At 39.6% G+C, this 13,091-nt stretch overlaps 1 protein-coding gene across 6 annotated transcripts in view; it reads right to left on the reverse strand.

Moving 5' to 3' along the window:
• The window catches only part of galnt13 (polypeptide N-acetylgalactosaminyltransferase 13), a 37,241-nt gene extending 26,169 nt beyond the window's left edge, over positions 1-11,072 (reverse strand). For 3 of the 6 annotated variants that reach the window (XM_069533164.1, XM_069533163.1, XM_069533161.1), the window contains exons 1-3: positions 10,723-11,072; positions 5,974-6,248; positions 96-264 (exon numbers count right to left, since the gene is read on the reverse strand). In XM_069533164.1, coding sequence (XP_069389265.1) covers positions 96-264; positions 5,974-6,115 — 311 coding nt within the window. In that variant the 5' untranslated portion in view covers positions 6,116-6,248; positions 10,723-11,072. Of the gene's footprint in view, positions 1-95; positions 265-920; positions 1,039-5,973; positions 6,249-10,722 lie in introns of those variants that run through there. The other 3 variants (XM_020090295.2, XM_069533166.1, XM_069533165.1) reach the window with 2 other exon arrangements.
• Between the last annotated feature and the right edge of the window lie 2,019 nt (positions 11,073-13,091).

The raw sequence follows: 13,091 nt of genomic DNA on the forward strand, positions 1-13,091 counted from the left end.
TGGAAAAGAACTAAGTGCATAACCTAGCCACCTAGTGGTGTGTTGGAAGTGTAAGTAACAGCATTCATCTGGAAGACACCCAAGCTTATACGCACCCATCCAACCTCACATCCGGCAGACTCCTGTTCAGTGCGATCATGTCACTGGCCATCAGATTGAACTGGTTAATCTTAAAGAGCTCCTTCATCTTCTCCTGCTCGTCCTTGGGGATGTTCACTGACTTGCCCATCTCGCCTGGACCCTCGTGGCTCCGAGATATCACCGCTGCACAACAGAGGATAAAACAGAAGTATATCTGATGAGGGCAAATCCAAATTAAAATTTGTATTCCTCAACTAGAATGTCACTCAGTAGGGCATATTCTTTCGCCAAGGCCCAACAGATATGTAAAAATGCCAGATGATATTTCATGAAGTCGATACATTATTCCCTGGGGATTCAGTAAAAACGTTGAAAAACTGCAAAGAAATAATACGAAAGGTTTTGTGTTCTTCCCTGACCCATCCTCCCAGCAAGATTCATGGTAATCCATCCAGTAGTTTTTGTGTAATGCTGCCAACTAACAGACAAACTAGAAAAGCACCAAACCTCTGCCAAGGTCCAACAGTCCCCTCATAAAACCACATTTAAATTCAATTAATCCAGATTTTTATGTGGCTATGCACCAAATTGCCAAGGCTCATTCACATCAGTACCCAAAACATGCCTGATTTTTTTTTAATCAATACCTATGAATTTTCCTCTGGGAAACCAGTGAGAATGTTGAAAAACGTTCCATCTCACAATGTTAAAGTAATTGCAAAAAAATAAATCCTGGATCCGCCCCCTCCTTTGCATCTGCACCAATATTTATTATATATAGAGTAATGAATTATCTGACCTCACTCACTCCAGTCTGTCGGTTATTCACTCATTCTTACCAGTGGAAAAGAGAAGGAGTTAAGGTGGGTTTTCAAAAACTCTGTAGCAGGCACCACAGATGCAGTGTTTATTATCCCTCTCTCCAGGGGAGCGTAGCAACACATGCTGGTTTTATCTCTGTATAATCTGTTAAGTGTTATTCTGCTATAATTGTAAAAAAGCCAGAGGACAAAAACATAATTTTCCGCATCAATGTGCATGTACCAAATGGATATTAGGGTTTTGAGAGCATCTTTACAAGATGTGCACATATGAAGAGGACAGTATATTACCTTTAGTAACAAAACTAAATGTGATAGGATTCTCACTTGCACTTTTAAAGCTTGAGAAATGTCTGAAACATCTAACGTCACAAATTGTGAAAAAGGATACATTAAATAGAGAGTTGAGGTTCTGCTTAACCTCTCCTGGTTCCTGTGGCTTGAGCTGGCTGAGTATTACGTTCTGTACAGTGGAGGAAACATTTAATTTTAAATATCATGAGGTTATGAATTCAGAGATTTAGGGCAATGTATTAATAGATCAGGTTGTGAGGAAGCAAAATCCATCCTACAGTTACACGCCCATGTTACTTTAGTCAAGTGCCTGCAGAACATCAGCACTGCTGTAATTGTTGCTGAGCCAAAGGTAAATAACCTCCCATGGATTTATGACTCTCTCTTTCTATAATATCTCAGAGCAGAGGCAGTGATTTCAATGAAAAGGGGCCACACAGTTCACATTAGCAGCATGGCCCTTAGTTAAGAGGATTCCCTACAACCCCCTAAGAGAGATGGACTGGGGTCTGCACGACTGTTAACCTCGACCGAGCGTGCCCTCTTTTTTTTCTTTATTCTTTTTTAATGGTGCCGCTGACACTCTCCATTTAGAGATATGAAATCGGATGGACGCAGCTCATCAGCTGAGCTGGAATTTTGAAAAAGTTTCCATCAAAAAAATGCTCAGCCTCTCAGGTCCATCAGTCTGTACGTACTGATAAACTCAAGGAACTTCAGGCAGCAGCAACAACAACAACAACAACACACACCAGCAAACCATCAACACTTAACTAAGTCGGTTTCAATATTAGTAGTACATATTTATTCTACAATAGGCAGCCAGTTATATCATTTTTAATAAATGAATAAAAAAGGGTTTTATATTTGACAGACAGTCAGATTAAATAAAAATAAAATAAAAAGATCAAATAAATCTGTGGCCACAAACACTATGAGTCAAAAAGCTCTAAACATGACAAAAAACCTTAGTGGGGGTGTGTGGTCGACCTGGTTGACACTTACTTTATGTAATGAACATATCTGTTGAATAAACTGTGCCAGCCTTCAAAGTAGCTTGTTAGCATGCAGGTGGTTTATGTTTGTATTTTGCACAAAGACACAAAGACAGAGCATCAATGAAATGTTTACTGAGATGCAGCAAGATTTGAAAAACAAAATATGTGAGTAAAAGTGGTACATTTATCTAATTTGATTTGCTGTCTGCTTGAGAGGACACAGAGAAACCATATCAAACCATCTATACCATATTGAATTGCACTTTGTCTTATTATTTTGTATTGCATCATATCCCACTGAATCACATTATATTAAATATAATCAAGTTGAATCACATTGCATTAGAAGTTGCTTCATACAGCATGTATCTTACTGGATCTAAGTTTTGCCAATGCATCAACATGTGCATCACATTGGCCTCAGTGATGCTGAAGCACAATCCCATGTCTGGACTTTTAGATATCCCTTTTTGCCAGATTCAAGATTCCTCTTGACAAGTTGGACTCAGACATTTATCTGTATAGAAGTTGTGAATTGACTTCTTTAATAATGTGGAAAATATTGAACTTAAAATTAATTTTCATTTCATTTCAAAAAAACATACTAATACCGGTGAATGTGCAACGGTTTCACCAGACATCCTCTCTAACAAAGTGGTCACACGTGGCTTTTATGAACAATATTTATGTTGTGGATTTACCTTGTTTATCTGGAAGATATTCAAGAGGAGCCTTTATGAGGTTTTACAGAGTTGAGTGATAAGGTATAGTTGCACAGTAGCTGCAGACGTCTCATGATAAACCTCCTCAAATCTTTGTCCAGCTTCAAATGAATTGAAACTTGCGTTTGAATTGGTAAATAAAAGAGCAACAAGAATATTTCTAAAAAGGAGAAAAAGTGAAAATCCTCCCTCACCAGCTTTGAGAAGGACTAACCCACAAGTTTAATAGTAAACACACAAGGCAATCCACTCATCATGAGTGCTAGTCTGAGAAAATAACCAAGTTGATGTCATCAGGGGTACCTCAGATTAAAATTCAGAAAAGTAACAAAGATTTTTATGCAATCCTTTGTGTGGAGTTTAAAAGATATTAGAAACCCATTAAATGAAAAGGGATGACTGGGTTATGGGAAGTTCACTGGGGATGGGGATCTATATCTTAACCTGTCTTCCGAATTCCTGAAGCAGCATTTGCACATTTCCTGTGGTTCCATTAAGCTCAGTTACTCTGTGGTGCAAAAAAAAGAACAAAGACCTGAACATGTTTACACTGTGTGTGTGTCACATCCTTTCTTTCACATTAACATTAACAGCATCCCTTCAAAAAAACTTTCCTTTATTATGTCAAGCTAATGTAAAATCCAAAATAAACATCATGAACAGCAGTGACTGGCCATAAAGTTTAATGTGGTTGAACTAAAAACGACTGACGTGAGACGTGCTGCTCTAATCAGGAATTTGAGGCAAACATTCTTTCAGCTGTCATTATCAACCTGCAACATCATAGACTCCTGATCCACAACTGATGAAATGGAGGAGAGACTGCAAAGCATTAAATCATACTGCAAGCTTAGTTGAGTGATTTGAATTTAAACATCATCAACATTACTGATATTAATATTTAATGAAATTTCTCACCAATATGACCAACTGGTTGGTGTAACAACCCCTTACACTCTGTCAGTTGGAGCAGCTATATCTATAAATATATAAATCGCAGTCATGCTAATAATCCACGGAGCGGTTCAGTGCCTTCCAGCCTATTGTGCTGGTTTTATGGCGACAGTTTCAAATTGTAGATCGTGTCCTCGCTCACCTCTGTATCACACACGTCAAAGGTGGTTGTTTTCAGAAGAAGCTCAGAAAAATACACTGATGAACAAAGTTAGTCGCCAGCTGAGGAACGCAATAGAATTCAGATTTTCTGAAAAAAGGACCAGAAACAGAGCCGAACACAGTGGAACTGTTGAGATGACATTTATCAAGTGGACAGGGACAGAAACATGACTTGACATTAAAGCTGCATGCCAATATGTCTGCTGGACGTATAACGGTACACTGTGGGCTAACAAGTTTACCATAACAATTTAATGTTGACATGAGTGATTGTTTAAACACGATTGGATTGGCTGGTGCCTCGGTTGCTGCATTAAAGATTAAATGCTCAACCTCTCCTGTATGCAGCACAAGCAACGTCACGCAACAGACCCACAATGCAGTTTGGCAATGCATAACATTATCCCATACTAAGTGAATGAGCAGCATTACGGTTGAAGCCTCCACTAAGTATTATAAATTCAGTTCAGCCTCTGATGCGTTTTAAATCATTTTCATTTTAACTAAAATAAAAGTGACTTTTGAACCATACAAGCAATAACTAAATAATTATTATTTTGTATCAGAAAACAAAAATGGTTCTGTAATGATCAAATTAGGTTGATTGGTGAATGTGCATCAGTTCCACATTAAGAGGCTCTTCAGTTGTAGGCAAAATTAATAAGATAATACTTTGCAGTGACCTTGGCAAGAGCTGTGATTAAAAAAATTCCCAGCACTCAGTTCTTACATTAAGAAAATCATCTACTTTGTGAGCAGTGTAACATTAGACTTGTATGGTAATCAGTGTCAGTAGCTGGCAGCTCTGCCTCATTCTAACCTTAAAAGCAGCTTAGCAAGCCTCTTAGAAACCTGCTTACTTGAGGGCATGTGAGGAAATGAACTCTGCTAAAGCAGTTCTGTGGTTTAGGTTGATCAGCACCACAAACACACGCACGCACAATCTCACACACTGGTTTAAACTTACAAAGGTGAATTAATCCTATCTTCATACAATCAAATAAGAAATAGAGATGTAATACGTCACAAAACTCATATTTTTTATCAACTTCATCAAGTTAATGGGATTCATGAAAGATGATGATTATGTAAAACAATAATGAGAAAAGATGGAGTGCATTAAGTCAACTGCTTAAATTCACACGCATGTCTGATCCTGAACAGAAGGTTGAGTCTACCAGATTAAAAAATGAAACAAAAGGAGGAATTGTCGGTTAATCATCGTTTCACTTATAAAGTGGGGTTATCAATGTCTGTAATCCCAGTTAGAGAAGATTCCTTAAGCTCTTTCCAGAAGAAGTCTCATAATCTTAAAGAGTTGATCATGTTCAAGAGCTTCCCTGATTTGATATTACTGCTGACACCTATTCTTTTGCACATTCAAGTACTTAGAAAACTAAATCAAGAGCTCAATTTCATGAGGACGGAAATTGGAATTTTTGATATTTTGAAAGGATTAAAATGTTGGCCCTCGTGGAAAAGACTGGACATTTTGAGTGTGATCTCACTTCACTGCAAGACACACGCCATGTTGTTTGCGCAGCAAGTAGTCTTTAATCCTGTATTTATTCCTGATTAGGTTGTCATTATGTCGTTAAAGAAATTACCACATCTGACACTGTTTTTTTTTAAGAGTCAGAGGTCTCTGTGTAGAAATCAGTACACTTTTAAAATGCATTTGAAGAGACTACAATGTTACTACGTATCACATCAGATGGGTTATCTATTAAAAGTGTCAACATGTCTCATCATTATTTTTGCAGAATCATGGCAAAGAAAAAACGCCACAAGCAACATTAAAGCTCAAAGGTAATGGAACAGTGAGAGGAAATGAAGCAGCCCAGTCCGAGTCAAAGTTTTATCTCATAATGGACTCCTTATACCTTTTAGTCGACATCACATCTGTGAATGAAAGGTGTCGGAGAGCTGATGTGGACTCACCTCGGAGGGCGGGGAGTAACGAGCGGTCTTTCCTGTCATCGCACTTGTTACACTCGCTGAAGTAGAGCAGCAAGAACACGTCCACCAGCACCCACACGAGAGAGGTGGTCAACACCACCTTGCAGTAGACGAACCGTCGCATAACCTCCCCGGGATGTCGGCCAGGCAGCCAAACAGGGAGGATCGCAGCGAGCACTCAGGAGCGCTCAGTCTGCCGATGAGATGGTTGAACTCGGGAGACAGGCTGAGAGAGAGAGCAGGGTTGAGGAGACATCCTGCAGAGGAGAGAGAGACAGAAATCATGATAAATATTTTAGCCATCATGATAAATGTCATCATGAAGCAAAAATGATATAAATCAATAAACTTACAAAGAAGTGCGATGTCAGCAAAATCTGTGAGAACTAAAGTAGATCAATAATTGCCTCTTGTAAAAGTGATTAGTAATCACCGTCAGACTTCACTTTATGCTTTTCAAGGCTCTGGATCATAAGAGATTACTAAGTCTGTTTCCATATATTTCATTCCCTTTTTATTAGTGCAATGTGACATTACAGAGGGTGAAAAACATTACACAGACTTATTGTCAGCACATTAAAAAATACACAACTCCTTTGATGCAGTGTTTTTATACAGCAAACCAGGAATTATGTTGTTGTTTTTTTTTACAGATGTGGAGTTATGTATATCAATAGACCTTTGTGTTGTTTTTGTCTACATGTGAGGAATGTGGAGAAAACCTCAGCCAGAAAGAGGTAGAGAAGTAATAGGATAAAACAACCACAGATACATAATAGTCCAATCTGTGTTGTATTTTTAGACAAACGCAAAAATCTATATTTGAGAAAAGAAAATCCGTGGCTCAAAGGTTGAGGCACACACAACATCTCAAGTTTGAGTCTAGCCAGAGACCTTTGTTGCATCTCTCTCTTCCTCATTTCATCATCGTTCTCTTTCTGTTAAAAATGCAAATGAGTGCCCAAAAATACTTTACTTTTTTTTCGAAGAAGAGGTGTGGGTCTTTATTAAGGCTGATTCTGCAAATTTGATATCAGCTAGAAGCGACGTGAGATGTTTGATACCAACATTGGAAATGATTCCAATACAGCTAAAAATGCTGGGTCGGACATTGGCCAGTACTCAAATCGATGTACCTATGTATTACCACAGCCTTAAAGTATATTTGTTACACCCAGATAAAATTGCTAATTTATTTTCCAGGAAATCACTTCTTCTTCACGCTCCAAAACCACAGTTGCACTGTAATACCACAGGCAAGTTCTGTTTTAAGAGTGAAGAGAGATTTCTGCAAGTATATCATTGGCTAGATCTAAAATGTCAGCTATTGGGTAATATTTCAAACTGGAAGGTCTCACAAGTAAAACATGACGTATACTGTATGCAAGACTTCAGTTTTGAGGGGTGGCCTGTGTATTCTTACATTTATTTGTATTCTTTTTCAGTTATAACTGTCAAACAAGATAATAAGATAAGTTCTATGGCATGCATTAGTTAGTTGCATACAACTGCTAAAATATGTTATATAAGTACTTTTTTTCTTTAATGCACTGGTATCAGATTAGTACTCTGTATCGACCGAAACTCAAAGTCCAGGTATTGGTATCCGGAAGGGAAAAATGGTATCGGATCATCTCTAGATCTGACAAATCCATATTAAACGCAACATTTCCTTGTCAGTGTCACAATAAGTCAAGGCAGCTGGAAAACTAGAAATCACACACAAATCCCTGACATGTTAAATCACACAATAATGATCGTAGAGCACAGAATAACAAGTGGTATCTGTTCAGAAATCAATATCAGCAGGTGAGAGAGGTATTCTGGTCGATATTGAGTTGAGGTATCAGAATCACATTAGGAGCAGAAAGAGACAGATTGCTGTGTCCCTAGTCTTGAAAATGTGCGCTAAGCAGGACAGTTTAAAAATAAACTTGTCAGAGTTCTTTGGTGAAGACGCAGAACTTTATAATGAGGACGGTGTACTGGTAGTCACATTCAGCCTTCCACCATGGACTGACCCCAGACCCTCCATTAGAAAGGATGAGTGACTGCTCATTTTCCCTTAACAGACTTATCACACTTCATCTGTGTGTTGCTAAAATCTGAGAAGCTTTTATACCAAAGGCAATTTCTGGAAATGAGATGTCTCATCAGCATAGAATATATGGCCTGCAATATTTCTGTTAAAACAACAACAACAGAATTTTCTATTAAACTGAATATCTACTTGACAAAAATATTTTTTTTGTTGACTGAAAGTATAATGAGAATGATGAAAAAAAATCTTTCAGCCAAAGATAAACAAAGACACAAATAAAAGGGTTTTAGTCACTGATAACAGAAAACAAAAGCCAAACCATAAACAACACAGTAGTGAAATAAGTAAAAGAGAGATATCAACTTCACGGCTTCATTGTAACCTAAGATGTTGTGGAACATGAAAGCCAGTGTCGCCTAAATGCATGTGTGAATAGTAACTAACACTACCCTTTACTTTAACAACTATAGTGCCTACAGCAACTCCTGTGGGGAACCTGACAGATTTCCTTATCTTTTACTAGCAGTATGGTAATGACTCTGCATTACACACACACACACACACACACACACACACACACACACACACACACACACACACACACACACACACACACACACACACACACACACACACACACACACACACACACACACACACACACCTCTTTCTGCTCGCTGTCTAAATGTCCATCACAGGCTCTGACACCACTGCCCCGGGCTATCTCTTATCTCATTCAAAAACAAGGCAGCATCTGTCCAGCCGCATCAGGAGCTTCAGCCTCAGACCGCAGCACAGTGAGTTTCAGTGGATTCACACACCATTCATAGACTTCTAACCCCAAGTCCATGGACACAATAGGCTTCCCAGTGTAATCAACTACCTGGTCTAAGTAAAAGTGCAGGAGTCCAAATATGTGTGTCGAATATAATTTTTAGATCATGTTTCATGGCGTCTTTGGTATCTCTAACCATCTGCTTTGGTGAGTCAGCCACTAAAACATGTTTGGGTTCGCTAGCACCATTGGGTTTGCCCGAAGACATCTGGGTCAATAAGCCCAACCAACTGCACAGATGAATTTGTCCTACCTTCTGTGCACTGCTCTATAAACAGTTCTCCTTGTTTCACAAGCTGCTTTTACCTGCTTTTTGAAGTGACAGTTAATTGCATTGTTAACAACACTCTTTGTTGGAAATGTCTGGTGCAGTGCGATGGGCTAAATAAAGTATACCTCAGCCGTTTAACAGGAGTGCAACAACTGCAAGCAACTGCCAGACTGTAGCTTTTTTCGCAGTAAGGGCTCACCTCACATCTACACATCACACTGAAACCATGAGTGTAGCATGAAGAAAACATATGAAGACAAAGCTGAAGATTAAGATTTTAAACCGGGGTTGGCACGCTCCTTTACAATCATCAAATTTCTCAAAAGCAGCCAAGACAAACCATAGTAGTCTGCTGCTGACCCTTTCTGGATAAACTGTGGTTTAAGTGCCTTGCATATGGGTACATCACGGCTAGGAGAAGAGAAATCATCCACATTCAGACCTGTGCAGTTAGGGATTCAAACCAGCAGTCCTCCAGTCACACACCACCTGCGTCTCTATTATGACAAACAGCAAATAGAGCTCAGTATCGAAAATCCATACCTTCTGAATGCGGAATAAATTGTGTCTGTGGCAGCAGGTGTTGAAAACTGACAAGACTTCAAACTGGCATTAATTTTTTTTTTTATATTTTAAAAAGAAAAAATGTATAATCCTCAACTTGAAATATGAAAAAGTATTGTTTTGCTACCAGTGCAATCATTTAAGAAGCTATCATGTCAGCAAAAGGAGGCCCTATTGAAAAATGCCAATCTATATACTCAGCCCTACCAGGAACAGCATGTGATTATAGAGCTTATCCCAGTAAGCCCATTAGGCCAATGACTGAGGCTTCGAACCAAAACAACACAAAATACGTAGGGGCGCTCGCTCTGCTGAGGCTGACAATACACCCACACAAACAGAAAATACAAAATATTACAATATAACTCTTACTGTGGAGACTTTGAGGACGTGGGGCGTCTCATTACTGCAAAAATCACAGCTCTAATCAAATGTAATACTTAGTTTTTAAAAACTAGAATCATTTGTAAGGAAGATCCTTTGAGTTCATTCAAATTAACGCAAACTCACCTTTACCTGATGAGCAACTTTGTCTTTACTTGAGTTTTATTCGACTGCGTGTAAAGCAGTCACCTCAAGGTTATAGGAGCTTTGTTTTAAACAAGTATGTCATGTCTAAAACAACTTCAAATTCAAGCTTCAAGCTTTGAGCGTGGGTTATTTTCCCAGCTGGTAAAGTTATATTGAAACACCAGTGAGATTTAAATTGCATCCATTTGAATGATGATGACACAGTTTGTGCATCACACAGTGAAGTGATGAAACAACCTCCCCTCATGGTGGGGACCAGAAATAACTGTATGGAGGACATTAGCTTTCGGGCAGTGCCACTAATGTGCATTCAGACTTAAATCAATGTGGTATTATCGACAGAAACGAGCACAGCTTGATTTTACACTAACACAGCACATGGTAATGTGGATTTCGAACCGGAGCCATCACCTCAGCATCATGATGGGGATGTTGTGATGTGGGCTCTGATGGAAGGTGTGGTGCAACATGAGGAGACTCGGTTCTTACCTATTCCACTGATGCCTCGTCCTCTCAGACAACGTGTTGAACGCAGACAACAACACCAGGGTTCGATCTCCGGGGACTGAAATAACCCCCCCTCCTCCTCACCGTCTCACTACGACACTTAGGTAGTCACGGTCCATGTCGGTACAGAGTAGTGGTCCAACCGCAGTCCACCGCGCCGCTGTCCGTCTCATGGCACCTGTTCGGACGCCTGGGTAGCGAGTGTGCAGCCGCAGTGGAGCCGGAGGACAGTCTCCATGAAGGACCCGCTCTCCACCGCAGACTGAGGATCAGGGCTCCACGCACCTGTTCTCCCTCTGGATGCTGGAGCGGTGAGGAGGCGCAATCTAACCTCAGCTCAGACCCACCTGGTAATGTGGCGGTCCTCCTCTCCGATTGGCTGAGAGCGACGTCCGTCATCGTGAGGCGCGTCACTGGTGTGTGTGTGTGTGTGTGTGTGTGTGTGTGTGTGTGTGTGTGTGTGTGTGTGTGTGTGTGTGTGTGTGTGTGTGTGTGTGTGTGTGTGTTGATACTGATCCTTTTTTTTGTTGATACTGTATGAGAGATACTAATACTACTACTACTACTACTACTAATAATAATAATATATAAACTAAAAGCAAAGGTCAAATAAAACATTATAAAATGTTTAAAATATACAGTAAGATCGATATTTAATTTTGGAGGGTTTTATTTCGGCTGTTTCATGCCTTTTTTATTTTGCCATGGGTGATATGTAATCCATGAGATTAACATTTGGCATGTATATTTAGTTTTTCATTTATCTTAGGTTAATGCAGTAACACATATGACCCATCTGCAAGGACTGGACAGGACAATCTAAATTCAAAAAATTGAAATCAGTCGATATCAATTATTATCATGACAAATGTCACATTATTATTTCTTTTAATTCTAAAGCCTAGTTTTAGATCATGAGTGAAGTTTGTGTTTTTAATTTCTTCTTTAGGAGCAGAGAATGACAAACAAACGATGTTGGTGTTTGTTCTAACATTATCAACAACAGGAAGGAAGTGGCTTGAAGTCCCCGTGGACATCAACACACTGGTAAAATCAACAGTTAAAATGACTGTATGTGTGTCTATAGGTCAATATACAGATTGACAGTGTTGTGTGTCCTACAACATCACAGCTATTTTGAGGCCTTCATTGAATCCTGTTGAATAATGCTGCCATCCGCTGCTCCTGATGAGAGACCCTCGGTGTTGCATCGTTACATTGGCCTCTGGGCAATGTAGTAGATCAAATCTGAGCTCAGCATTTGATGCCCTCATGTTGTCTGGCAGTCAGATTAAAAACACTGTGACCACATTTGATTCAAAACCTCCACTAGATGTCAGACGAGTCTTACAGAGAGATATCATGGCTTTGAGCAACAGCAGCCAATGATAAAGGGAAAACTCTTACAGATCACTAAATGTACTAAATAACATGCTTTAATAGTGGAATATAAATACATTTTCATGTTTTAAAACCCCAATAAGTTTTTAAATCTAATTGAGAGCACAATGTGATGACTAATGCTGAGTTTAGTTGTCACTTGTGACAATATCTACAAACAGATGACTACACAGTAGATGGCTGGGTGGGTAGGCAGGTTAGGTAGGTAGGTTATAGATAGGTAGAGTAGGTAGGTAGGTAGGTTAGGTAGGTAGGTTATAGATAGGTAGGTAGGTTAGGTGGGTAGGTAGGTAGGTAGGTAGGTAGGTAGTAGGTAGGTAGGTTACAGGTAGGTAGTAGGTAGGTAGGTAGGTAGGTTATAGGTAGGGTAGGTCGGTAGGTAGGTTAGGTTGGTAGGTTACAGGTAGGTGTTAGGTAGGTAGGTAGGTAGGTAGGTAGGTTATAGGTAGGTTACAGGTAGGGTAGGTCGGTAGGTAGGTTATAGGTAGGTAGGTTAGATGTTAGGTAGGTAGGTTAGGTAGGTAGGTAGTTAGGTTAGGTGGGTAGGTTACAGGTAGGTCACAGGTAGGTAGGTAGGTAGGTAGGTGGGTAGGTCACAGGTAGGTAGGTAGGTAGGTTATAGGTAGGTATTAGGAAGGTGGGTTATAGGTATAGGTTAGGATAGATAGATATATAGATAGCCTATTAAACTGATGCATATACAAATATTATTATTATAAGTAGTAGTAGTAGTAGTATTTCATTAACAAGAATACGATTTTCTAGAGTCTACCCTATTATACACTGTCTCTGATACGGTATAAAAAATCACACTATTGCAGGGTTGTTGCAGCAGGTTGCACACACACACACACACACACACGCAGTACACACTGTACTGAATAGAAACATGCACAGTGCTGACACGCACGCAGTCTGGTCGTGTGGTGGCGCTCTTGTAGTGTCTGCTC

The sequence above is a fragment of the Paralichthys olivaceus genome, chromosome 10 (genome assembly GCF_024713975.1).
Source record: "Paralichthys olivaceus isolate ysfri-2021 chromosome 10, ASM2471397v2, whole genome shotgun sequence".
Taxonomy (NCBI): domain Eukaryota; kingdom Metazoa; phylum Chordata; class Actinopteri; order Pleuronectiformes; family Paralichthyidae; genus Paralichthys; species Paralichthys olivaceus.